Raw genomic sequence first — 26,490 nt, 5'->3', positions numbered from 1 at the left:
GATGTGGGGAAGAGGGAGCACCAGGTGGGGATCATTGACGCTCTGGGTCCTCAAGATCTACGGATCCTGTTAGCGTTCCCATTTATGGATTGGTCCTTTGTTGATTTCAGTATTTTGATTTAGTTTTTCAGAGTCTGAATACCTCTGAGTGAATTGATAAAGTCAAATTTCGAAAGGTACAGAAAGGGACACACCTTCCAGGGACTCCACAAAAGACAGGCACTCAGCAAGGCAGCCGCGAGCAGCTCGTCAAGCCCCCCTCCCCGCGCCCGCGCCCGCCCCCCGGGGCCCTCCGCCTCTTCACCTTTCCCTGCGCTCCGACGGCTGACGCGGACTCCTCGTGCAGCTGGAAGCGCCCCTTTCGGGGAGAGAGGGGAGCCCAGCGTCCCGCTTCCTCAGACAAGTAGGAAATGGTGGTGGTGGGTGGGAGTAGGGGCCGGGGGTGGGGGTGGGGGTGGGGAAATGGCTGAATTTAGCCCCAGGCCCCCGTCCCCTCCCCCTCTGCCCTGTCCCGGCTGAGGAAACACCGCCTCGTGTTGTTCGTGCTGCGGAATCGGGACAGGAGCCAGCGGGGCGTGAGCCGGGACCAGCCATACCCGGCACCAGCCATACCCGGCACTCAAGACTGGAAGTTAGAAAGACGTTTCAGGGCTTATTGGTCCTGAGTTTCTTAGTTGAAGACCTATTTCCCTCTGACATGGTGAAGTGAGTGAAATAGTTAAGGCGTTTAGCCTAGATTAAAAAACATGTCAGCGGCCTTTCTCTCCTCGGACTCTCCCAGGGGAAAGTACATTAGCGTCAGCTTCTCTCACAGCTCAGTTTCTTTTCAAGTCCACGGATAAGGGTAAATAACCAGAAAGCAATATAATACCTAGGGAAAACGTCAGGCGAAGGCCCCTTCTCTACGGTACTCAGAAAAGGGGATACCTGGTGTGCACCTGGAGATAGCTGGGACTTCAGATTCTAGGCAGAGTTACTCTTATTTGTGATTCCGGTGCATCGTGTTAAACCAGTAATGAATAAGAAACTTATTAAGCTGACCAATATTTTTTTTTAAGGAGAAAAAAAAAGGATTACTCTTTCAGGTTGGGGGCTATGTCTCCAAAAATACCAGTTAATGTCAAAATTACAGGGGAGAGGAGTAGAGTACACAAATACATTAGTAAAGATTAACTTGTGAATCTTTTTGAAAATCAGAAACATGGCTCAACGGAGCCATGCAAAAACCCGGATTTGCATTCCTGCTATGGTCAATTAACCTAAGTCTCCAGGTTTCTTCAGCATTTAAGTGAGGGTAACAACAATTACCATAATCTCCTGGGTTTGGGAGGATCTAAGGGTACCATTTCATAAATTACAAGTCACTAAAATCATCTGATATTATTATTAGGACAGCTTTCTATTATTAGTCTGATTTTGGGATTGGGGTAATAAATATTTGTAGAATGAATTAACAAATGAATAGGGTCTGGAAAATTCTGCTGGGTGGCTATATGGCTGAGGAAGTGACCGGCAGTGGGGAGGGAGTTCCAGTGGGTGACCCAGGGCAGTAAGGAGTTGGCATGAAGATGCTGGGTGATCAGAAGTACAAGCCTGGGAACGCTCTGCAGTTAGCTGTAATTCCCAGTATTAGAAGCCCAGAAAAATTGACCTCTTTTGGAAGACGATTAACCTTATAGTAAAATGGAAAAGTATATAAAAGCCCTGAGGTGACTAGGATGAAATGACTTTAAAAGTCCATCTCTTAAGTGCTAAAATATAATCTGATCAATTCATTTATGAAAACATACTACACCTATTCTTCAAAAAAAAAAAAAAATGGGGGGATATAGGTCATTAGGTTTATTTATTTATTTATTATTAGTTTTTTTTTTTTTTTTAATGGAGGTACTGTGGATTGAACCTAGGACCTCGTGCATCCTAAGCATGCACTCTACCATTTGAGCTACACCTTCCCCTCAAAAAGATTTTTAAGTTGCGTCTCACACACAGATGTTCAACTGATGCCATTACACCTACCATATATATCCAACCTGGCAGTGCACGACACGATGCCGGCTTCATTCTTGGCTGACAATGTGTACCATCCAGCATCTGATTTCTTTGCTGGCTGAATAAGGAGGCAGACATACCCAGTTGTGTCCTGGTGCATGCTGAAGGAAAGAAAGAATATATCTGTATTGTATCTGGGGGCAGAAACAGTCTTGAGTTTAGGGCTCTGGGAAACCCAGGCAAATTGAGCAGTGCACTCGTCCCCCTTCCCTTCCAGACCCTGGTTGGGGAGGGAAGAGGACTCAGTTCTAACCACACATCAGAGGCAAACTTGAAGGTGGAAAGAAATCACAAAAGAACAGCAGGTAATGTAGTGAGGCCAAGATGAGAGTTGACAGCTGTGGCTGAGACCTTGCCTTTGCCACTGTTCTATCAAGGGCATCCCTACTTGTCACAGCCAAAGTCCAGAAGAATCTCTTTTCCAAACCAGGTTGGACATTGCAACAAGAACTTTGTTAAGAAGCTGTGGGAGAGTAGACCAAAAGAGTCCAGGGATAAATGAACTGTTAGCATGGAGAGGGTATTTGTTAATATAAACAACAGGGCATGGCAGCATTTAGCATAATGCAGCTCAGGAGCAAATCAGCATGTTCTCCTGTTTTCTCAACATCAGTAGTTCTCAGCCTTGACTGCATATTACACTCCTGGATAATTACACCAGAATTTCAGGCCGGGTTTAACACATTTCATTAATTTACACTGAAGTGTTAACTCAAGAATATTCTCTGTTCTTGCATATGTTTTACCAGAAAAAAATCCTGACCTATATATACATAGACTTTTTAGATGCCAAAATTCTGCAAACCCCAGCATCCTCTGGGACAAATTCAGCTTACTGTGAAGAAATAATTCTCAGTAGGAATTTCTGGACGCAAGCTGCCTTTGTGGTATGAGACCAAAATGGCAAAGAATTAAGGATGTTTACGAGAAATTAAGCAAGGCACCCACTTTAGGAAACTGGATCCTTAAAGTTACTTGAAAAACAGCCATGTGGTGACGGATGGAGAAGGAGTATTGCCTTAAAATTTTGTTTTGCTTGATTTTATTTTAGCTTTTTACTGTCAGAAGGTTTTCTGGGTACTAATATGACTGAAGACACATGACCAAAAAATATGCACGATCTTTATAAATTCCTTGTAGCTTTTCAAGCTTAAAAATTAAGGTTTTAAAACTGGGATATCTATGCAATGGACTACCACTCAGCAACAAAATGGAGTAAATTTTTGATACGCGCAGTAACATGGATGAAACGCAAATACGTTAGGTTAAGTGAAGGAAGCCAGATTCAAAAGGCTGCAGACTTATTTGCGCGGCCCCACACACCTCCCCGTCAAGCTTGGACGTGGGTGGAGGCTGTACCTGATCCTCTCTCTGGTGAAAGGGATGGTCTCGTTGTCCTTCTTCCAGTAGAACACGGGCGGAGGCATGCCTATCACCCTGCACTCCAGTCTCACTGGGTGGCCTTCGGGAACTCCACTGTTCTGCAGTTTCTCCAGGATCACAGGCGCTCTCTTCACTTCTTTGGCTGAATAAGAGAAGGACCGTGACAGTTTGAGTAGGAAATACCTTGGGGTCTGTGCCTCAGACTCATTACAGTTCTCTTAGTGAAGATCACTGCCTTGGTAAAAGCTCCAGAAATGATTAAAAAAGAAATGAGGGAACTGTCTCTGCCTATTTTATGAGAAACAACACTCAAGGATTTGGGTGACACACATGGGATGCAAATGATAGGTGTGGAATTAAGGGAGTTTTTATTTATTGCTCAGCAGTAAATTTTGAGAAATAATATATTTTAGATACTAAGTATATCTTTTTGTGTTTTTTAGAGGAGTTCATTTTGTAGAATATATGTTCATTTCCCCTCAACTTTTTATTTTGAAAAATTTTTATAGCTACAGAAAAGTTGAAAGAAGTATACTATTAAAAAAAAATTATGCTTCCTAAGAAGGCTTTTTTTCCCCACAGAACCAGTTAAGGCAAAGATACCTCATGTCTCAGGGTTTCCAGAGTCAATACTTTAGCAAAATAGCAGGGGAAAAAAGTAAAAGCTGCAGTCAAAGTGTCCTTGCAGAATGGGCTTTTCCTGTTCTGTTAGTGAGAAGGAATTAAGAGTGAGAAAAAGAAAAAGATAGAATGAGAAAGCGGCTACTAGCCTAGAGAGGGGATAAGCATTCTGAAGCCACGCTGACTTCGTTCAGGGGCCATCCAAGGGAGACAGCAGGAGAAAGCCTGGCACTAGATTTTGTAGGTTCTGAAATCTAATTCTGGCTGAACTACTGCCCTGAGGAGCTGGCACCTCCCAGGTGCTGATGACTTGTCATCCTTATCTGTAGGCATTAACAGTGTTTTATGCACATCATCTTATAGGGTAAGGGTTAATTTGTTTAGTTATCGATTCAACATTTGTTGAACATCTGTGTTCCAGGCATTGAGTCAGACATCCGAGATACACAGAACAAGTCAGAATCTCTGACCTGGGAAGCTCTCTTCAGGGAGGCAAAAGAAAATATTTACACAGAAGGCGGTGAGTGCTCTTAGAGTCTCTTCTTTACTAAGTGCTGTGGAGACAGCAGAGGATGTGCCTGGTGGATTCACTGTGCCTTTGTGGTGACATTTGAAGTAAGCCTCAGAGAATGAGTAGGAGGTTGCTAGGCAAAGAAGGGCATTTCAGGTAAAGGGACCATTGATGCAAAGGCATGGATGCTTGGGATGGGGGAGACCCTGGTGTGTTCCAGGAGTGGTGTGCTGTATGGCAAGTGACCTGAATTAGCTATAGTCAATTAGTTAGTGATTCATTAATTGATTAATTGACTATTACAATAACCACCACTTATTGCATACATGATATGCACAAGGTACCATATTATGTTTTTAGCTTACTGATATGTTTTTGAAAGCGATGTAGGAAACGTGACCCTTACTACCGTGTAGGAGAAACAGGTATGATTTGGTGGGGCAAAGAACTCAGGAGTGATATCACAGGCTCTGCATATTTGGGCAATAACTTTGGAGGAAGTTATGTTTAGGGGTCCCAGCAGCAAATCTTACCTACTACAGTGAGCTCCAGACTAAAGGAATTCTGCCCGGTTTTGTTGGTAGCAACGCAGGTGTAGGTCCCCGCATCACGTTGAGTGAGTGGGTCAATGAGCAGAGAGTGGACTCCGGTCTCCCTGACCAGCATCTTGTGGGAGGCGTCTGGCAGCACAGGCTGGCCATTGAGCAGCCACGTCAGCTCCGGGGGCGGTAAGCCACTCACCTAATAAACAACAGGACAGCTGAGGCAAATGACAAACTGATGACAGGCAGATTTATCTGGTGGCTGAATTCTTCATCCTGGTCTGGCACCAAACGGACAATGAGAGGGAATGTGGAGTGGTGACAAACCTCTCTGCAGGAGCATCAGGGTAAGAGGGATCTGGATGAATGTCCGCATGAATTTAAATCAGTATTTTGACTCCAATTTGGGTCATGATTATATTCTGGATTAGAATAAATAAGAATTAAAAAGCTAACTATATAAGATAGGCCTGCAGTGTCAGTTTCAGAGATGATACATTGCTTACGTGCCTAATAAGCAAGAGGGAGCCAAGAAAAGGACAGACATTAAACCAGCGTTCTCAAAGCTTGCTGTGTATCATAATTACAAGAGGAGTGTTTGACAATCCTGGTGCCCACTTACTATATTGAATCAGAATCTTTGTGGATGGGACCCAGGCATTGGTATCTTTTAGGGTTTAGGGTGGAATATGTCAGCAATCAATCCCAAGTGTTATTAGACAGCAGGTGGGAGAGCAAAAACCACCTAGAGAAGCAGATTCTGTAAATGCTTAACCTGGAGCTGCTGCTAATTTGCATCTAAATTTCTATAGCATTCTACATCTTTGGGGCAGAAGGGGTAACTTAAGTTTCTGTTCATACTGAGAAATGTCCACGCTGTTCAGTTGAACATAGATTCTGAAGTAGAATGTAGACTAGCTAAAGGTGACAGATTTGATTAGTTATGAGAAACCAGCCTCTGTTTTCATCAAGTGCCTTGGAGCCATCTTTTCAAGACTATAATTTTTTCAAAGGCTGTACCTCACAGTTCACTTCAAGGATGCAAAAATCATCCTTTTGGCTTTATGATAATAAAGACTTTCCAGGCATCATATGGAAAACATCTACATTTCATCACCGTTTTGGCTTGTCCTTTACCAGTGCAGAGTTAACCTCATACAATAGCAGTGTAATTTTTATTGACACTTAAAATTTTTATGAAATACTTTTGTTTGGTATTAAATGGTCCAAAAGAACCTTGTGAAAAAAATAGTGATCTTTCTCTCTTCCCCAGCCCCCTTTCCCTGAAAAACAAACAAAACAAAACCCATAAAACAAATACAAACGAAAGTGTGTGCAAACAAACAAATACAAAATATGAACAAATCTGGAACCAAGGACGGGTGCTAGAGTCTACCTTACAATCCAGGCGACAGAGGCGCCCCTCGTGAGCTACCATATCCCCAGGAGCCTGCAGGAAGTGTGGTCGGAAAAAGCGTTCCTGGAGGGGCTCTTTGTCTCTTTCTTGCACTCGGGACCTTCCTCTAGAACAGCAAGCATGTTTGGGCATTAAACATAGAAACCAATTTCCAAACTTATGGGAGTAGGCATTTAGGCATGGCTATAGGGCTTGGAGAAAAGATTTTTTTTTTTTTGGAGGGGTATGCTGGACCATAAAGAAATAATAGATAATAATGTGGAGCTGTTGTAAAAGACAAAATACTAAGCATCTCATACACTGTAGGATTATCTTGTGAGATCTGTGATTAAATAAACAGGCTTTAGGTTTTTTTCTCTCTGAAGTCATTCTGGGTTAAGTGGTTCAGCTCCCCTTGCTTTGGGTTTGACCAGTTGTTCAAAAGTTTCCAAATAAACAAGTAAATCAGTATTCAATCTGAACCTGAAATGAGAGCCAAAAGAGAAGTCCTGTTTATAACCCAGAACAAGGCAGCTGCAATCCCTGTGTCTCTGAGTGATAAAATTTAACCTGGCTAATAAATTATGTCAGACGATTAAAGATGATCATGAACTTAGACTGGTTAAGACTGACCAACAGTAACAGGTGTTCTTGAAGAAGGGGAAAGAAAACTAAGAAGGTATAGATATAATGGTGGTGAAATGCTGTATCTGAAACATGGGTCACTATTTTTGTTGCTTTGCTAAGTCTCATTTAATTCTTCCAGGTCAGCAACTATAAAATGCTTTGCTAAGACTTTGTGGCACCATAAGACTCAAGAGAAAGCCAGGCTCTTTCTTCTGTGATTAGTAAAATCACAGAAGAGGAAAGCCATTTGCTATGCTGGAGACAACTGTTATGTTGTAGACGACAGTAGCAAAAATATTTTTTTGATTTGTATACATATAATCATTAATGGTCTCTCTTTTTTAAAGGTAAAGGTAATTTAATTCAAAGATTTATATATTTTGTGCACAGGTGCTACTGATGGTTACAAATTTTGAACCATTAAAAGTGTACTGTAGACCAATGCTTCTTAAATTTAGTGTGCTTATGAGTCACCTGGAGATCTTATTAAAATGTAGATTCTGATTCAGTAGGTCTGGGTGGGGCTTGGAATTCTGTATTTGCAACAAGCTCCCAAGTGATGCAGATGCTCCAGGTGGAGGACCACATGTTAAGTAACAGTCTGTTGATCCGGTACTTCAGTGCTCATTGTGGTGGGTGGATGTTTGGGAGAGGCTAGAGAAAGGAGATTCTTACTGTCTTTACCTGTGAGACGGACCAGCAGCTGTTAGTCGACTGCGAATGGGCAAACCTTGTACCATCAAGTGGCCAGAACAGCTGATTCTCCCCTGAGAAACAGAAAATGAATGAAATTAAAATAGAAGAATTCTACATTTTCCCATTTATATACATTTTTATGGATTGGAACATTATGAGAAATTTTGGCTAAATATTGAGAGGTTTTTTGGAGGGGAGAATGAAAATGATAAAACTCCTTAAACCACTTTTAGTATTCTAGGGGAAAGGATTTTTAAGAGTATTGTGATGACTTTCATTTTTAAGCTGAGAATGAACAGAGCACAAAAGTAAAAAATTTTAATTCTTGTGCACTTAATGTCTGCAGGCACATGCAGAGATCATGGCCACGTATTTTTATACTTTCCTCTATAGAGATTATCTTCAAAATTAACATTTTAATAGGAGGAGTGGGTGAGAGTAGAAATTATAGTTCTGTACCTCCTATTCTAATAGCAGTTGAAGGCATTTATCCTGTCATATCTTTAATGGGAATTTTAAGTCTTCATCTCTTCAGAAAAGGAAAGCGAAAGATGATGGCTTTCCAGCTTTGATAAAAATTTGTGAGTGGGGGTAGTCACAAGTCTTTATGAAGTATTTTATTCTTTAAAGAACAGAAAATGACACATCATTCTTTGACAGAATGATTTATAGGCTCTTTGAGAGAGTCAGTAAATTGATAAACACAAGATTTAGTCTCATAGGTCTGGGGCGTTTACTTAGTGTATAGACACTACGGATGTTCTCTGACTAAGGCTGAAGGGTTGAGTGACCCATCAGCAGCTGACTGGTCTTGTAAGTTGTGATACTGTGCTCTAGTTACACACAATTTTAGTGCTTCTCATTCACTTTCCCCAGCTATCCTTAGTAACTCGCACTTCTCAAGGTTTATTCACAATGACATCAACCGCTCCTTCCTCAGAGTGCAGTGTAGCGCAGAGCCCTGATCTCCACCTGGGGGTTGGCAGCCATGATGGTGTAGTTGCCATCATCATCACTGGTTGTGGCGTCAATGTGCAGAGAACATGTCCCATCTCCTTCTCGCCTCATTTTGCAGCGCTCATTTCTCTTTGAAATCTGCTTTCCATCTTTGAACCAGTAAACCTGTGATGAAAAATAATCAAGGAGAATTTAACACCGTTCTGTACATCTTTAGAGTATAAAGATGTGAAGAATAGGAAGAGGCAATGGTGGATTGCCATCTCTACAACAAGGAACCCATCCCTTCTAAAACACTTAGAAAAAAATTATAAAACATATGATAAATGACAGCGTGATATGCTCCTTACTAGTACACACAGAATTTTTAGGTAAAAAAATGATATATAATTTAGGATTGAGATAAGGCTTTTGACTAGTTTTACTGTACTTTTTAATTTCTTAAAAAGCCACGCTAAGGACCAGATGTGTTTTCAGAGGCAAACTAATGAAAACCAGGAGTCTGGAACTTTCCCCATTATCCTTTTTTACAAGCTCAAGTCTCCTGCAGTCCCAGATCTCAGGGCCTAGAATAGCTCACCTTACTTGAAAGGAGAGTATGGTTTATTATACCAAGTAGAACGAGGCCAAGATTCATTTGCTAATAAATTTCTCATCTGATTAAAATTTAAGTATACATAGTTTTCATGTTAACTTCTGTGTGTATCAAGGAGATCTCTCAAAGATGGGGGATAAAGTACTGGTTGCAGCTGCCCTTCTCTACATTTCCTGGTTACCTAATCATACATGCTAACAGCACATTAATGTCTGTGAAACAAGAGTGGAGCGATTCCCTGCTGCAGACAAACCCGGTGTAAATCCTTCTCTCAGCTGACTGCCAAAAAATCTGGTGACTCATAAGATTTTTCAGCAGCCAGTGGTAACGATATGACATTTTTGGCATTTACCAACCTGATAGTAATGATACAAATATAGCTGACTTGGTACAACAGGCGTGCTGTAGATATTCAGTAAATGTTAAATATGAAGAAAAATGTCAGTTTGGTGAGTTTGATGATTGAGAGAATCAACAGCCCGAAACAGAAGATATGACTAAGAAACTTATTTTAAACTTTTATAAAAATGTCAACTTACCCATAAGTAGTCTGATTTATTTCTTGCCTGACTATTTCATGATCCTATTCCTGATTGTCTCTTTTTAGTCAAATTATCTGGGCTTAATTAGTTTTTTGGTATTGTTTTTCATTCCCTCTGTGGATACTTCATAGAGGTCTGATAAGACATTCTTACTTTCTTTCTCTCTTTTTTTTTTTTGATAAGACTTTCTTGAAGGCGCTCTTTATAGTTCTGCACTGTTGATTGGCTGACTGGCTGGTCATCTTCCCCTACCTTTGGAACAGGTATCCCAACAATTTTGCAGGTGAATGTGACTGGAGAGCCTTCTGTAACCCGGAAGTGCTTGAGTCTTTTGTCAAAGATGGGAGCAATACACTTGCCCGTGGGGATCTCGTCATGTTGGATTTCATCGTCTGATTCATCAACAGGGGTACGTTCCAAGCGAAACTCTATTTCATTCATCAGCCTCTGCTCAAAGCTTGAAATTTTGTACTCCTGTTAAAATGGTAAATGTTTCAGTTTCAGTTTCTATGGATGAGGAAGAATGTGTTCATCAGTATAATTTGAGGATGAGACTTTTTAAGATTCAAATGTTAGATTTACATGATGGAACCTCAATAAACCAGGCATGTTTCATTTCCATTTCCTCACCATGGAGCACTAAAGGAGATTTCAGTGTCTGTACTATAATCCCAAACTGTCCTAGTGAATCCTGATTCCTCACCTTCCGCGTGGAGCCCCAGGACAATCTTGTAGGGAATGGAATGAAAACGGAATGTAATTTCCATAGCTACTAATAATGTAGAACTGCCTATGTGGTATTTTGGCAGAGTTATTTTGAACTGCATTCTGATACATGCTTGTATCACCAACTTCCTGTCTCTACTGGACATTCCCATCTGCGTACTTGAGGAAAACTTGTCTTAAATAAATCTCCCTTGACTCCATGTGTGACTTCACTGTATCTCTGCTGCCCTCATAACAAAACTGTTTGAAATAACTTTCTATTGTTATGGCCTCATTTCCTTGTTGCCTATTCTCTTGTTAGTGTACTCTGGTTAGGCTTGTGTTCTCACTGTTCCACTGAGATTGCTACAATCAGGGTCTCCTGATTTGCCAAATCCAGTTGTCACTTGTCTGTTCTTACCTTACCTGACCTCTCAGGCAGCATTAGATACAGGTGGCTACTTTCTCCTTTTGAAACATTATCTTCTGTTAGTTTCCATGACACCATACTGGTTCTCGATCTCTTCCTCTAGTTGATCCTTATCAGTCTCCTTTGCTAGCTCCTCTGCTCTAGGTGATATCATCTGATCTCACAGTTTCAGATACTTTCTGTATGCTGATGACTCCAAATCCATGTCTCTAAGCCTGATTTCTCCCTGCAACTCATATACCCAGTGATCTGCTCGACATCGCGAGAGTCATATGACAAACAACTTAATCTACATCATGGCTTGGGTATCTAATGGGCATCTCAAACTTAGCATGGTCCAAGCAGCATGCACTTGATTTCTGTCCCCCAGAGGAGTTGCTCCTACCCTGCTCTTCCTCATCTCAGGAAATGGCACCACTATTCATCCACTTGGTTAAGTGCTTAAGCCAGTATTTCTCACACTACCTATGGTGAAAACCAGGTTTTAAAAATAGGTTTTCCAACCTGTACTCTTGTAAAATAAAATAAAAATGAATTGATAGAAAAATGAGTAGAAAAGGCATGCAGAATTACTAAATTCAATAGACATAAAATTTCACCGTCAGATGCTATAGAAATGTCTTAATGGTTACTTTCAATTTCTGTACGTACTTATCTCAATGTGGAGAGATGACAATTTGCAGGTCTCAGACCATACTTTGAATACACTAAGTTAACCTAAATCTAGAACTTATCCTGGATTCCTCTGACTCCCCCTCCTGCCCTATTCTCTTAAGCTTAAATGTCACCTCCCCACGGCAGTCTTCCCAGGCCACTTCATCTAGAGTAGCTCCCCAGTCTAATTCTCTACAGAGCACTGGTTGCTATCTAGTACTTTTCTTGTTTGCTTGTTTTTTGATTGAATAATTGAATATCTCTAAGCCTTAGAATGTTAGCATCAAAAGAGCAGAGATCTTATTTGTCTTGCTTCCAACTATATCTACAGTGCATGGAATAGTGAGCACCTGTCTCATGGGAGGTGCTCAATAAGTATTTGAAGGATGAAAGAATACATGAATGACTTGGGGGCAATCACTTGTTCCAGCACTGCTACATCTTTGAGGAATCTGGAGCTATGTGCTTTGGGGTGAAGGTGAGACCATTAGTTAAACTTGTGACTCTAGTTAACCATAATTTTATAATTTAGGTAGGCTCCATGGAGATAGTACTAACATGCACCTGAAATGGAATTTGGAAGCACGTGGCTGATTTGCTTCTGCCCCTAGTCATAGGCATAATAATTGAGTTCAGGACTTAAATGTTAACAAGCTACTAAATCATATTACTCATATCCTCTAGTTATTGTCTTATACATATTATCACTTAAATTTGTATAGAACTGGAATTTAGGAAACACAGAAACCAGATTTTTTTGGATTCAATTTCTTGGAACCGATTTAAAATCTCCCCTCTCAGCCTCATCTCAGATTGGGCAAACAAAATAAACCAACATCTCTTTTGGGGTAGAAAATATGATTACTCCCCAGTGAAGCTTATTAGTTTTTAATCAGATAATTCAAACTAATTGAAGTAAAAGATTGTTCACTTCCACTAATTGGAAACCTAATTTAGTTTTGAAAATATTAAGACTATTTTCTACATTATAGGAGTTTTAAAAAAGTTAATACTTAAAGCTTCCAACTATCTACCTATTAGGTTGAACTATATGAAATTGCCATTTTTGAGGGTAAAAATGGTGGAATACCAGCAATTTCAGGTGATTCAGCCTAATGCTATACAATGACTGTATTTTCCATAAATATGTTAAATAGTCGCACAAATTTGAACTGTTTCCTAGTCTTGACAGTAAAAAATCACATAAGGAATATATTTGTCTTCTTTATTGAATTGCATTCATGCTCCTAAATGGATATTATTTTTCGTTTTAACAAATTTGTTTATCTTTTGGACACTTAGGAGTAAAACCAATGAGTCATTTCATTCCTTTACTATGTGAGGTAGGCGCTAAATAGCTTTATTATTTTTAAAGTTACAGTTAGAAAGAACAATTCACGTAGTTTGCAAACCTCACACACAGATCCTAGAGTTCAGGACACTCCAGGCTTTTTGTGAGGGTGGTAGGAAGTCTTAGCTTTCTATGACTTCTCACCTTTTTCATTTAAGTCCCCAAATTCCAGTCCATTCCATGCCTCTTCTAGCCACTGTTTTAGTGGAGTCCTTGTTCCAAGCTAAGGCACCTTTTCTTCAGCTTCTCCTACTGCATGACCAGCAAGGGCTGGCAAATTCCTGGCTAATTACATTGGCAGAGTTCTTATAGGGGGGAGATGAAATTCTGAAATTGTATATTGGAAGTATGAACTAATTTTTCAGAAAAAGTATTATTATACATGGTGGTAAGTTAGGCTTATATTTATACTTCAGGAACAAATGAGTGCTATGTAAGGCTTTTAAGTGCTTACCAAAGAATATAAATAAAACGTTGTCTCCATGTATTCCAAACAACTAATTTTAGGAACTTGATTTTACCAAGTTGGGGCCTGATTTTAGGGTATTCATAAATGTTTGAATTGACTTCACCAAAGGAACTGTGGAAGCAATATGATGAAAATATGTATATTTCATTTTGCTACAAATGTACACTTATCGGTTATATATTGTTTTACCTATACTACAGATTGGGAGGTGATGAAAACAGGATACTCAATGAGTTATTTAAAATATACTGTTTGTAACTACATACTGAGGATACAGTTGTAACCAGATCTTAACTGGAAGTTTCTACCAAGATGAGCTAGATATCAGAAGACAAGTGAGTTGGGAGACAAAGTGTCCTCCAGAAATTTCAAAGCACATGCTTAAGAACAGATTAGATGATTTAGAGGAGAAGATCTAGTTAGGTGACTTTGGAGAGAGCCATTAATATCTGTGAGTCTCCTACCTCCTCCTCTAGCCCCAGAGAACCTGCCTTTCACCTCCAGTCTATTCAGGGAGATTAAATAGACCCATTTGTAGAGCTTACTGTGTTCCTCCAGTGGGTTGGTATTTGATTCCCACCTAAGAAATCTAGAGTGAGGAGCAGGGTGGGTTTTGTTGGTGGACACACTGAAGGCTGCTTGAGTAGCCTGCATTCCTGCATGTGTCAGGTCGGAAGAGGACCTGTGATGGTTCCTGTCATGCACACATGGGCCACATATGAGACAAAGCCAGTGGGGGGGGGGGCAGTTTTTGTCCCTCTGGCTGGGAAAGGAGGGAGTAAGGAGCAGCAGTTAGTGAAGTAGGGGAGGAGGAAGTGAAAAAGAGAGAAGCTGGGCCATACTTCCTTCCTGACTTTAGGTTTCCCATTTGCAGCCATCCCTGAGGTGTGGGTACAGGGTGTGAATGGGGGTGTTTGTGTGTGTGTGTCTTATTTTTGAATAAGGATTGGGGTGTTGGTTACTACAAGGGCTAGAAGTTTTGTATTAATGGATCAAGATTTTATTTTGCAACAAAGTAAACGTAGATCCTTATACGAACCAAAAGTGGTCAAAATGTTTTGAGATTACCTCACATTTGAGACTGCCAGGCACAGGAGAAGAATAAGGCCCATTGGATAAATTTAAAGGGATAAAGGGAGAAAAGATTACTTTTTAGACATAATTGTTTAATGTACCAGTTATATGATGTATAAATTGCAGATGAGCGACAAAATAAGAATACTGTAGGTCAAGGAGTTTCCGTGAAAGATTTCAGAAAATGTTTGCGAAGCTGAACCTCAGGAACAAGGAAACCATGAAAACTGTGTGGTAGGAGCATGTGGCCTGTTTCTAAAGCACTGAATCTTTACATCTGAGATGTTAACAAAGATGCACACCATCCCCAAAGCAGGAATTAATGTGTTGTTGTTGTTTGTAGTGTTTTGCAACTAAGAGTTGAGTTATCCCAAGGATAACTACCCCTATTACACATAAATCAAGATTATCATTCCAAGTTATGATTGATGGGATTCAGATTTTGTAAGGAAATTTGCAAAACACAAGCAGTATGTTTAAGTTAAATTTAAAGGTGCTCTCTGCACTGTTCTGCACAAAGGTTGTACTACTGGTCCACTGTTGGTGTCTGTGCACTTTGAATTTCCAGGACTGGATTTGTGCTGTGTTCTCCATTTTCCCTTGCCTTGTCCCCATGTGAGTGAAAGCAGGAATTTCTTTGTCAGTGACTTGTAGGTGGTGTCTGTGCTCAAAGTAGAGAATATTTTTCTGTGTAAATCTGGCCAGTATGGCAAGCAAATCAATGACATTTGATCCATCCTTTTCAGGCTTAAGTTAAAGACCTTACTTGAAAATGAATTGCATAGAATTTCAGTTGTTCGTGAAAGAAAACAAAAAGCTAAAAAAATTATTTCAGAAGAATATACCACTTGAAAATATAATTCTTTTCTTTAAAGATATGTGTGTGTTTATTTAGACATTAACAGTTACCAGCTATTTACTGGGTGCAAAATGTCATGCTAAGTCATACGTGAATTAGAATCATTGGTTATAAAGGCTCTATTACATTTTGTTTGATCCTAGACTCCTTTGACCTCTCAGATTCACCTTGATAACCTAAACCAATTGATGTTCAATGAAGATCCATTGGTGGTGAATGATACCCCTCAAGATAAGAAATGATGCAGCCTTAAGTCTAGAAATCATTGTCTGTTTGGAAAGCTAAACATTTAAAATAAATACGAACATCTGAAAGAATGACACAAAGTTCTGAGTCAATAAGCAAATGTTAGTTGCTAATTAGAAATGTTATATAAAATGAATTAGAGCTTAAACACTATATAAATATAACAAATACAAAATGGTAGAAATATATATCAAAGAAAATACATTTCTAAAATAGTCATTTAAGGCAAAACATTCTCTAACATAATCTTAGCAATGTTCTCCTAGGGCAGTCTACCCAGTAAAATATTAATTTAGAAGTTTGAGTTCTGGGGAGGGAATTGTTTGTAGTCAGTAATATTCATTGTTCAAGGGTCTTTGATTTACTTTCATGCTCAGCATAGTATGGTAATGCTAAACCACACAGATGTTCTAGGATGGTTCCTACTCTTCATTTGCTTGGGACTAAATTGGGGACAAGAGAGTCCAGCTTTCTGGACCTAAAAGTTGACAAAGCAAAATAAAACAAAACAAATGCATACTCTTCAGAAGTAATCATTTGCTTCCCCTTCATATACGTAGGCTAATATGGGAGTGAGGAAACAGATTACTTTGATTCCTGTGTCCCCAGAATGCAGATATAGCCAGCTGTCAATACACAAGTTTTCCCACTTTTTCTAAGCAAATTTTCTTCTATAACTTCACCCACAGGCCACAATACATCTAGGCAGTTCTTCATGACTTCTTCATGGTCATTTCCCAAGGCAGCAATGGACAAAACAGTATTATAATGTGGTCATCATTTCTTTCTCAAAACTTCCTCAGAGTCAACATCTGCCAACCTAATGCAAGCATTCCATCCCAGCCTGCTCCTTAGTTTCCTGAATTGCATTTATGTAGCTTGGCTTTGATTATCCATGGCATAGAATGCTGTCTAAGATCAATTCTGTCTTTAACATACCATAGTAACTCCCAGAATGATAATTGTCAAAAGAACACTGCCAAGTGTCAGAGATACTCAGATGGAGAGGACTGAGATGCTTTTTGAGACTCCAAGTTCCTACTCTTAGCCCTGAAGTTAATTCACGATGGAGGTTTAATAAAGACTTCTACTGGGTTCATGGCACTCCACTCATGGAAGCTCATGTTTATATGTACTTACACTTCCAGTAATTAAGAGAAAAGCCCTACTTTCCCCTGAGCTGATCAGTGGATTAGCATGAATCTATTTACAGGGTAAGCATAAAAGTAAAATCAAACATCTTATGTACTGACCTGGTATCATTTTTACAGGGTTCTAATTGCTCCCTGTCTGAGTTGTTAAGGACATAGGCTGAATACAGCTGTGATTTCAGTGACACTTAGAAGGATTAACAACCACAACTGTGATGACAGTATTATAGGAAAATAAATCTGTGCTAGTCAGAGCAACATTTATGGGGCTTGGAGGTAACTGTCGTAAAACTGAAAAAGGCTGCAGAGTTTCAGGGAAAATGTGGAAGTGTCCTGGAGACCTGGGCTCTAGATCTGGTTCCACCACTGACAGTTTGCCAGCTGTACCTGAGTTTCGCTAGAAGAGTAGTTGCCTGGGTATTTGCCTCCCAGAAATATATGTAATTTGATGAAATAATATCTGAAAAGTATACTTGATTATGGCAAGCTTAAATATCCTGCTTCAAGTCAGTAACTTAAAATCAGTTTTAAAAAGGTTTTAAACATCATATTCAAAAGAATCCACTCAGTAAAAATTGTCCAACATATATCTGTATATCAATACTGTATATCAATGACTCCACTGGAATTAAGAGACAGAAACATGAAGGAAAACAGCAAATGATCAGGGAAGTCTGGACCCTTGCTTCCAGGGATCACTTATGTCACAAAATCCACAATACCTGGCATATAGTTTTCACTAAAATTTCATGTTATATTTCAAAATATATTTTATCAGTTCCACCTTGGGAAATAAATCAAGAGTTAGATTAGTAAAATATAAATCTGCATTTAAAAAATAACCACCTTATGAAAAGCAAAAATAAATGACTCAAATACTCAGTCTGTCATTCTTTTATGTGATGCTTATGGCTTTCCTTTTTCTCCTTCAGTGTAAACACTTAACTAGAAAGCAAGGCATTGTACAGGTTGAATCACAGGGTATTGCCTAATGGCTGTTTCACATGCTTCAACCTAATGTAAGGATTGAGAGGTGAGCAAACCCCCAGGCACACTAGATTGAAGAAGTCAGATAAAGGCCAGCTTGGAAACCCAGAGTTCCTTGAAGTCTAGATCACCTCAAGTCTCAGATACTGAAATAGCTCAAAGATGTGATGGTGTTTGCCAGTACTGAGCTGAGGATTGCTGGAATGGAAAACAGACTATTTAGTCTCTCTCCTTTCACATACTCTATTCTAGGTAAACACATGTAAACAAGTAAGCTGAATTAACTGCTGGGCTAATCAGGAACTGTGGATCCATGTGGACGAGTTTCCTACATGACCCATGGTCAGTCTGTACTCTGCCTTCCAAGGCTGCAGTTTCAGCTTCACTGAGGTCAGATGGCCTGGGCATCCGAGGATGGAATTAAGCAAAATTATATTCCTTACAATGAAATTCCAGTAAACCTCTGAACCCAACAACCTTACCTGCTGGTTTGATCTGACATCGCTGAAATTCATCTTTTTCCCCAAATCTAGAATCACTGCATTCTTAGTTTCACGAATGTAATCATCATTTACTGGTTGGGAAGACTTTGTATTTTTCTTCATTAGTCCCTGGGATGGCCTGTAAAATAAATTCACACTTGTCTTACTCATGAAAAGCACGGGCCAGTGTACAGAGGCCTAGATATCAAAGTGGGTGTAATGGCAACCAGACACCAGGCATCATCAGTCATTTATGGAAGGCATCTTCTGTGCAAAGATGGAGCACTGCACAGAGAATCTGTGTTTGTAGAGGTGTTTTCAATAATTAAACTATTGAATCATGCCCTTTTATCCTAAGGTGTTCAGTATTTATTTTGTATTACAGAGAGGATTTTCTAGGAATGCACTAAATGAGAGTCCTGTCCCCGACCAAGCTATTCTATGCCTATGTCCCTTCATAAATGGCATCTTTTACATCAAGAAGATCTCAGTGACACTTACACAGATGGTGCACTTCTCGGCAGCCCCATGGCATTGGTGGGTGGGATGGCAGGGAGAGAAGGCAGAACGGAGCTGAGGAAAGCCACTGGGTTCTGAATCCGGCCGGTGGGAGAGACAGGAGTTGGAGACACACAGCGGGGCTGAAACTGGTTTCCGCTGGAGATGGAAAATGTGAGTGGTGGTTGTGCTGGCTCTATGGGACCTGGAGGGGGTGGCTCATTTTGGATGGAAACCCCTCCTAGAGATTTGGTTTGTGCAGAGGGATGAGAAATTAAGAGACTTTCTTTGCTCATTGTCCTCTGCATGGCTTGAGGAGTGTTGCTCAGGGTGAACACTGGCGAGCTGGAAGGGGACACAGTTGCTGCAGTGGTACTCGTGGAGGGGAAGAAATGCTTTGGCCGGGCCAAGCTGAATGTCTGTGATGAAGGGGCCTTCACTTGCTTGCTAGACATTGCCACTGCTGGGGCAGCAGTTGAGTTCAAAACACTCATGTTGAAAGGAAACTCCTTAGGAGATGAAGGAGATGGGTTGTGCAGCTGCTGTTGTTCCAGTAAGACTTGGTGGTGAAGCTGTTGTAGCTGGCTGGAGTCACTGCGCACGGAACAAGAGTAGGGAGAGAGAAGAGAAATTCATCACCATCACCTCACCCTTCAGAAAATGTAGAGACAGTCTGTTTATAACTAAATGCTGATTAAGAACACAAAACCAGAGTTTCCAGAAATCAGCCGGCCAGTCCCTTGGGAGTTGTCTGTCCTTTCTAAATCTGTTTGATTGCCAGGAAGAAGGGAAAGGCCACCATGGTACACAATGCCAAGAGGCATGTTCTAGGTGTTGTGACCCAGGAGTTGTGCAATGTAGCAGCCCCATTTTATAATGTTTATAAGTTAGAAAAAAGAAATAGAAACTATGGTCCTCTTGTTGGAAGTGCTCAGAGTTCCGAGATGAGCAGATAGTATATGCTTTGGGACAGAAGGCACTGAGCTACATACTGATGTGAGTTACTGAAGGGGGCTGAGTTCTCCAAGAATGTGCTATATTCTTCACTCTGCCTCATTTTAGAGCAAACTTTAAAAAAACAGCTGGATATGTCTCGGTGTTTCTCATTCTCTTCTGACAACAAAGCTTTATAGATAAGGTGACCATGTGTCCCGATTCATTCTAGACAGTCCTGCCTTTTGCCTGTTTTCCTGGCATAGTTATTAATAGTCTTTCACTCTCGAAAATGTCATGGTTTGAATGATAGATTGTATGGAAACTCTAATTGTAAACATAGCCTTCGACTTTTCTTGTGCCTAAAAAAGATCAAACTGGGAGCATTTTCTCTGTTTCAAGAAACCTGAGTCACAGAAGCATTATATGATTTGCCTTAAGTCCCACAGTCTATTTACTTTTCTTAACAAAACAGGTAATTATTTTTTAAGAAAGAAAATAGAAAATGAAAATGTCTAAAAGTTATGTGTACATAAAGTTGTCGGGGCTGTCGAACTTGGCTGTGTAGGAGAAACTGTTTTTGGATAAATAATCCTAGGAAGATCCACAAGTGAGACCACAGTGCTTCAAGGCCACCGTGGTTTCATGTCCTTTGAAAAAATAGAAGGTGATCTGCTGAACATGAGATCTATTAAAAATGAAAAGTTTTATGTTTTCACAGTCATCAGGAACATCAACACCAGCAGCAATAAAGTTGAGCCAGAAGCTTCTTCAAACCTTGATTTTTCTTAATTCTTGGAGTTTAAGACCTTTTTCCTTCCTTCCATTAACATTTATGATACACAAAATATGGAAAAGTAACTTCACAAAATAGAGGCCCATATCCACTTTCATTACTGCTGTCAAATGCTACATAATGTGCAGTCGTTTGTTCAGCTTTGAAAACTCTTGAGTTAAACTGAGAATTTAGAGGTTATTAGCTACTTGACACAGTAACTTTCTTCTTTTTAGAAGTAAGTATTTAAACTGAGAGAATAAAGTAATATAATTAAAAATTAATTAAACCCTTTCATTTCATCATAGATGAAAAGGTCAGCATTCAAGAGAAGCAGAAATACCTTTGTTAGATTACCCTTAGAAAAACATATCTAATTAACATTGTTCCTGCAGGTGTTAACTTTCTCAATGGCATGAAAATACAAAACCTTTAAGTTTTTAATGGATCTCATATTTAGTAGATCACGTTCTGTGATTGCTGTAGCATAAAAACAATGCTATGTGGTTTTTAGGACATGTTTGTATTGTAGTTTGAGTAGATTTTAATCTGATAATATTGCAAAAGTATTTTATTGTGGTTATGGAAGTAAAGAAAGTAATATAAGAAAGCTAAGTACTCTTAAAAAGATAAGGATGAAAAAAAGGGGCCAGGAGGTCACTTGGTATTGATTGAGTCCTGTTTTCCTTTAGTTCCCATTGAATGCAAACTAAGAACTGGCTTTTAACTTCAAGTAAGACATCTTAGCCCTTATCATTCAATACTGTATATTGGATTGTAGAGGGTTACAAACCTTAAACATAGTGATTTATGAGGTATAGCATCAACTTGTTTTGATTACCTAAGATTCTGGAAGAATTCGTTTGAGAATAATGTCTCGTTGTTTGACAGTTAAACAATTTTTTTTTTATTAAAGTGTATCTTGTTTAAGAAGGGATTTAAAACAGCTGTTTCAGCTTGCTTATTCATTACATCAGGATAAGGTGTCAATTCCAGTATTCAGTGAACTTTTATTGAGTCTTCTGTGTGTTTACCTTGCTAAGTAGTATAGGAGATACAAACATGTCTGGGTTAGTATGAGCTATTCAGGGCTCAACTATCTTACTATACACACATGTAATACAAATAACCGGTGGTTATTTACAGATAACATGTGAAACTTACTATTTAATAATGAAGGTACAAAGTGCAGTGAAAGAATAAAGGAAGGCAAGATTAATTACAAAGCATATAAAACCCTGAGTAACATCTCTCATTCAAAATAACAGCCTGTTGTAAAATGCTATAAACTTAGCTGCTCATTTCTTGTTGCTGTGAGGATTTCTGAAATCAGGTTTACACCCAAGCTTTCTTTCTATAGATTATCAGCTCTATCAGGTTACCTGAAAATATCTTCTCTTTTGCCACAACTTAGCTTAAGCACGAGGCTCAAGAATATGGGCTTTGCAGACAGACAGATTTAGGTCCTAATCCTGCCAATCGTATTATTTGTGGTTTTGGGTGGTTTTTAGATTTTTCTGACCCCAATTTCTTCATCAGTAAAATAGGAATAAGTAATATCTCTTAACATTGTGAGAATTGATAGATAAATCACCTAAATCATACATGTGATCAATAAATGGTGGCTGTTACATTTTTCAGTTTCTGAACTACAAATATCAATTTTGAGATTTGAAAGAATGAAAATTAGAGTTTCAGAATTTTAAGGATGTTTCTTGTTGTGGTTTCTGGAATACAGGAGAATTTCTTAGTGATGTTAAATGGTCAAGGTAAAATGTTAAAGCTTAATGACAAACACAGCAGGACAATTTGGGATTCTGTATCAAGTACTGTTGAAAGCAGTTTTGGCAACAACAGTTTGGGGCAATGTGTGCTGGAGCCAGCTCTCGATGGCTCTAGAGAGCAGATTATGCACACCTCATCCCAATTCCCAGTTCAATGGCCTTTTTTTTTTTTTTTTTTTTTTTTTTTTTTCAGTAGTTTGAAGTCAGCCATGGTGGGAGGAAATTCGCAAATGCTACAAATCAGGGCTTCCCCACCTGTGCCTGTAGTTTAAAACATTTGCCAGCGCATCATGAATTAAAGTAACTAATTCTGGGTAAATATGTTTCTACAATCAGCTTTCAGTTGTGTTTTTTGCAGTGATTACCATGCTGGCTACACATTAGATCACCCAGCGGGCTTGAGACAAAAAACCTCACCCATTTAAGTACCGCTGGCCAGAGAGCCAATTGGCCTGAGAAAGGATCCAGGCATACTTATTATTATCTTTTTAAATGTAGGTCATTCTTAAACTTTAGTGAGCCGCAGAACCCTCTGGAGGGCTTGTTAAAACATAGATTTCTGCCCTCCGCCCAGCCCACTGAGATTCTGATTCAGTACTCTGGAGTAGAGCAGATCCATCAACCTCCAAGGTGATGCCAGTGCTTTGAATAGCAAGGCTCTAGGTGATTCTTTTGTGCATCCAGGACTGAGAAGCACTGCTCTAAACACTTGTCCCCAAAGCATAGGCTTTCCCAGTACATTCTGGTTTTTGTCTGATACTTTCCTCTTTTTAAATGTTAATTCTGTTTTTCACCCTGGCTGTGGAGGAGTGTGTGTATGGGGCCGGGTGGAGCGATAAAGGCTTGTAACTCAATTTCTCCAACTTTACACCAGTGGTTTCCAACCTGGCTGCACATTAAAATAATCTGTGGAGAGATTCTGGTTCAGTTGGGATGGAAGGCATAAATATTTTTCAGTAAAATCTCCACATTTTATTCTAGAGTGTAGCCAGGATGAAGAATCACTTCTCTGGGAAGCTTAATACTCAAGTTGAAAATTTCGAAGTCTCAATTATTTTTTTGATGGCACAGTGTTTAAAAATGACAGCTTCCCTTTCTGTTGCAATTTTAAAATCTGTAAGAATTTTATCTATTTTTCGTATGAGTGGTAAGTTAAAGGAACAAGCAGAAAACTGTATCCTTGACAAGACTATTGAGAGAGTCAGTATATTTTAATGCAAAACCTAAAAGGTGAAAACGAGTAAGGTTAAAACCAGTAAGAAAAGGTAGTAGGCATGTGGATTCACAAAGGATGTGTGTGTGTGGTGAGGGGAGCATATACTTGCATATTCATACCTCTGCTAACACAAACCTATATTCACCTAATTAAGTAAAAATTTAAGAAAGGCAAAAAATGTTAAAAAAAAAAGACTCATATAGTGCTGAGGACTGGATTTTTAGAGGGTGTCACTACATAATTTAGTAGAAAGAATTTTTATGTTCATTGGTAGATACTGCTGGCTGACTACTTAATTCTTCCCTTTGTAAGGGAACTCGATTTTATTCATGGAGGCAACATATGCAGCTGAAGACTACATTTCCCAGCCTCCTTTGTAGTTAGTATAGCATGTGACTAAGTCCTGGCCAATGAAATAGAAGAAGATTTTGGGTATGTACTAAGAAGGCTCCTGTAAAGGAGAAAAATATCAGGGCTTCTACCCCTTTGCCCTTTCTGCTGCTTGAAATACAAACGTGATAACTAGGCACCATCAGCTGTCTTGGACCATGAGGGGACCTGGAGCAGAAGCCAGTGCTAAAGATGGTGGAGCAGAAGCCAGTGCTAAAGATGGCAGAGCAGAAGATAGACTGGGTACTTGATGACTTTGGAGCCATCATCATGGCCCCAGACTGCCCATTATTTGAGAGAAAAATAAACCCTCACGTGTTTAATCCACATTAGTGCTGTCTGCAATATGAAGTTAAACCTAATCCTAACTGACATACCTACTAGCCCCTAAACAGCCCCTGGGTAAGAGGAGGCCCTACAGAGGAGGCAATTGATTATTTGAGGTTACCTGTTTTCACAACTCCCTTCTCTGAGAACTGCCTTCATACACATTTCTGATTTGACCCATTTGACTCTTTTCCCACCAAACATAAATCCTCCGTACCTGACGAGGCTGGGTTAATTGGTGTTGGGAACTGATTTAGTTAGCAGTGGAACCTGACACGTATTGTGACAGGACATGCCATGATGGGCCAGATATGAACTGATGAGTCTTCAAAGAAAGAAGAGTGGAGTGGACATGCAAAGAGGAAGCAAGGAGGTGCTCAAGATGGAGCATGAGCAGTGGACAGAGGCGAGATTGACCATGTATGTGGTTCTAGCTCCCAACCCCCTAGCCCTCCTTCTCTGTGCAGGGCCTGGCTATATTTCATTTTCCATTCCTCCTTATATCCCTACAATAACCTCTTCCTTTATTTTTACTTTAAGTAGATTCCTGTTTCCTGTGACTGGCAGAACTTTAAGGGGACAGAAGTATTCTGGATGTGACTTGCATGTTTTGTAGCATTTTGATTTTCTGCCCAGAATCTTGCCTTATGTAGTAGTGAGGAAAATATAATACTAAACATGAATGGCTTCCAGTAAACATCTTATAGTCAGCACTGAGAAGCACATGATGGGAATGCCAGTAACATAGATTTTATTGTTGATATTTAAATGTTTATGTAATTATGCATGTAATTTTTATCACTTTGATGTGTGAATTAGACAGAACATAATAGTAGTATCATGTTCTGTGCTTGCTTTACTGTGGATGAACATTAAATATGGCGACATGACTCTTCAGAGGATTAGGGTGACAACTGCATCAGGCTCCTGAGGTGAGGCTAATATTTTGCCTTCTTCTTTCATCCCATTCTATTTATATGCAACCTGACTGTGGTTACTGCAGCATATCTAGCCGTAGCAAAGAACTGTCTAAAAAATGCTAAGTATCTTTCCCATAATGACTACAAAACTTAAGTTGAAGCTGGGAAACAGAAAGATAAAATTACAGACTGTAAAGCTCATTAGACACAAGAAAGGGCTTTATAAGAAGAGTGTAGAAGTGCTTTACCTGGAGCCCTGTAATGTTAGACAAACATCTCTTTGAGCTAGTTTAGGTGTAAACATTTCTTGGAGGTAGATTATGAATAGTAAGGATGGTATTCGTAGTGCACTTACACTGATGTAAGGATGTGTGATCTGCAAAGCATTTAAGGTGTATTTTCTCATTTTATAGTTCCCTTTTCAGCTCCATCATTTTTAAGAAGGGCAGACTCAGAGAAGGTCACAGGCACTCTTGGTTATCCCTTCCAATTTTTACTTACAGTTTGGGTTTGGCCAGAACTGGAGGTGGCTCTTTGATGGGTGAGGAAGGCTCAGGGATTTTTGCTGACTGTCCATTGAATCTCTCCAGGAAAGAATCAGGCCTGGTCTGGTTGGTGGTCACCATTCCACCCTCAGAGGATGCTTCACTTCCTTTGTCATCTTCAGGCAGATTGAAGTGCACACGGAGCCCAATCCTTGAGCTGGACCGGGGCTCGTTGTGGTTTACCAGAACCCCTTCCAGTTTGGGTTTAGGGGGTTCCATAGAAGGAGGCTCTGGGTTCGGTGGGGTTGGCTGTTGCTCAGTAATAGCTAGGTTGGTGGTGGAGTTGGCTGAGTGAAGAGATCCATTATTTCTGAGGTCTTCATTTCCTGAAAGGACAATACCAGGACCTAAGCTGTTAACTTTACTCAACAAGACAGATGTTTGCAACCCTGAGTTGGGGCATGTATCCAACCCAGGTGAGTGTGCTCATGGGAAATGCTTCTCAAAAACAGAAAACACAATCTGGGGACATTAAAAGATGGTAAGGATACAGGAAAAAAACCTAAAAAAAATCCAAGACCATTTTGGAAAGAATATTAAAAGCTTATATAAGACCAAGGAGATGTTTTCTTAAGGAGTACAATAAACAGCAGGATAACTAAGGTGGTGGTGATAAATGTGATAAGAAATTAAAAATTGAAAAAGAATATATAAAAAACTGAATCATGGTGCTGTACACCAGAAACTAACACATTGTAAATCAATTATATGTAAATTAAAATTTTTTTTAAAAAAGAAATTGAAGATTGGATTCTGTTCAAGAATGCTGTCC

General features: G+C 39.7%; 1 protein-coding gene and 1 long non-coding RNA gene across 13 annotated transcripts in view; one reads left to right on the top strand and one right to left on the bottom strand.

The window, feature by feature from the left end:
• MYPN (myopalladin) overlaps positions 1 to 26,490 on the bottom strand; it is a 91,464-nt gene that overhangs the window by 8,850 nt on the left and 56,124 nt on the right. For 6 of the 9 annotated variants that reach the window (XR_004323979.1, XR_004323978.1, XR_004323981.1 and 3 more), the window contains 11 exons: positions 25,675 to 26,044; positions 18,832 to 19,422; positions 18,331 to 18,469; positions 10,175 to 10,396; positions 8,801 to 8,950; positions 7,817 to 7,899; positions 6,506 to 6,632; positions 5,101 to 5,308; positions 3,412 to 3,577; positions 2,020 to 2,153; positions 305 to 625 (listed from right to left, as the gene is read on the bottom strand). Coding sequence is in view for 3 of the 9 variants with exons in the window: in XM_014556297.2 (XP_014411783.1) it covers positions 2,020 to 2,153; positions 3,412 to 3,577; positions 5,101 to 5,308; positions 6,506 to 6,632; positions 7,817 to 7,899; positions 8,801 to 8,950; positions 10,175 to 10,396; positions 18,331 to 18,469; positions 18,832 to 19,422; positions 25,675 to 26,044 (2,190 nt within the window). In the remaining 6 variants the exon portion in view is untranslated. The remainder of the gene's footprint in view (positions 1 to 304; positions 626 to 2,019; positions 2,154 to 3,411; positions 3,578 to 5,100; positions 5,309 to 6,505; positions 6,633 to 7,816; positions 7,900 to 8,800; positions 8,951 to 10,174; positions 10,397 to 18,330; positions 18,470 to 18,831; positions 19,423 to 25,674; positions 26,045 to 26,490) is intronic. The other 3 variants (XM_014556297.2, XM_006181193.3, XM_014556295.2) reach the window with 1 other exon arrangement.
• The window catches only part of LOC116667186, a 67,569-nt gene continuing 41,355 nt past the window's right edge, over positions 277 to 26,490 (top strand). For all 4 annotated transcript variants that reach the window (XR_004323985.1, XR_004323988.1, XR_004323986.1 and 1 more), the window contains exons 1-2: positions 277 to 403; positions 4,478 to 4,576. This is a non-coding gene — a long non-coding RNA (uncharacterized LOC116667186). The remainder of the gene's footprint in view (positions 404 to 4,477; positions 4,577 to 26,490) is intronic.

The sequence above is a fragment of the Camelus ferus genome, chromosome 11 (genome assembly GCF_009834535.1).
Source record: "Camelus ferus isolate YT-003-E chromosome 11, BCGSAC_Cfer_1.0, whole genome shotgun sequence".
NCBI classification, from domain to species: Eukaryota; Metazoa; Chordata; class Mammalia; order Artiodactyla; family Camelidae; genus Camelus; species Camelus ferus.
This window is presented reverse-complemented; position numbering and strand designations above follow the sequence as displayed.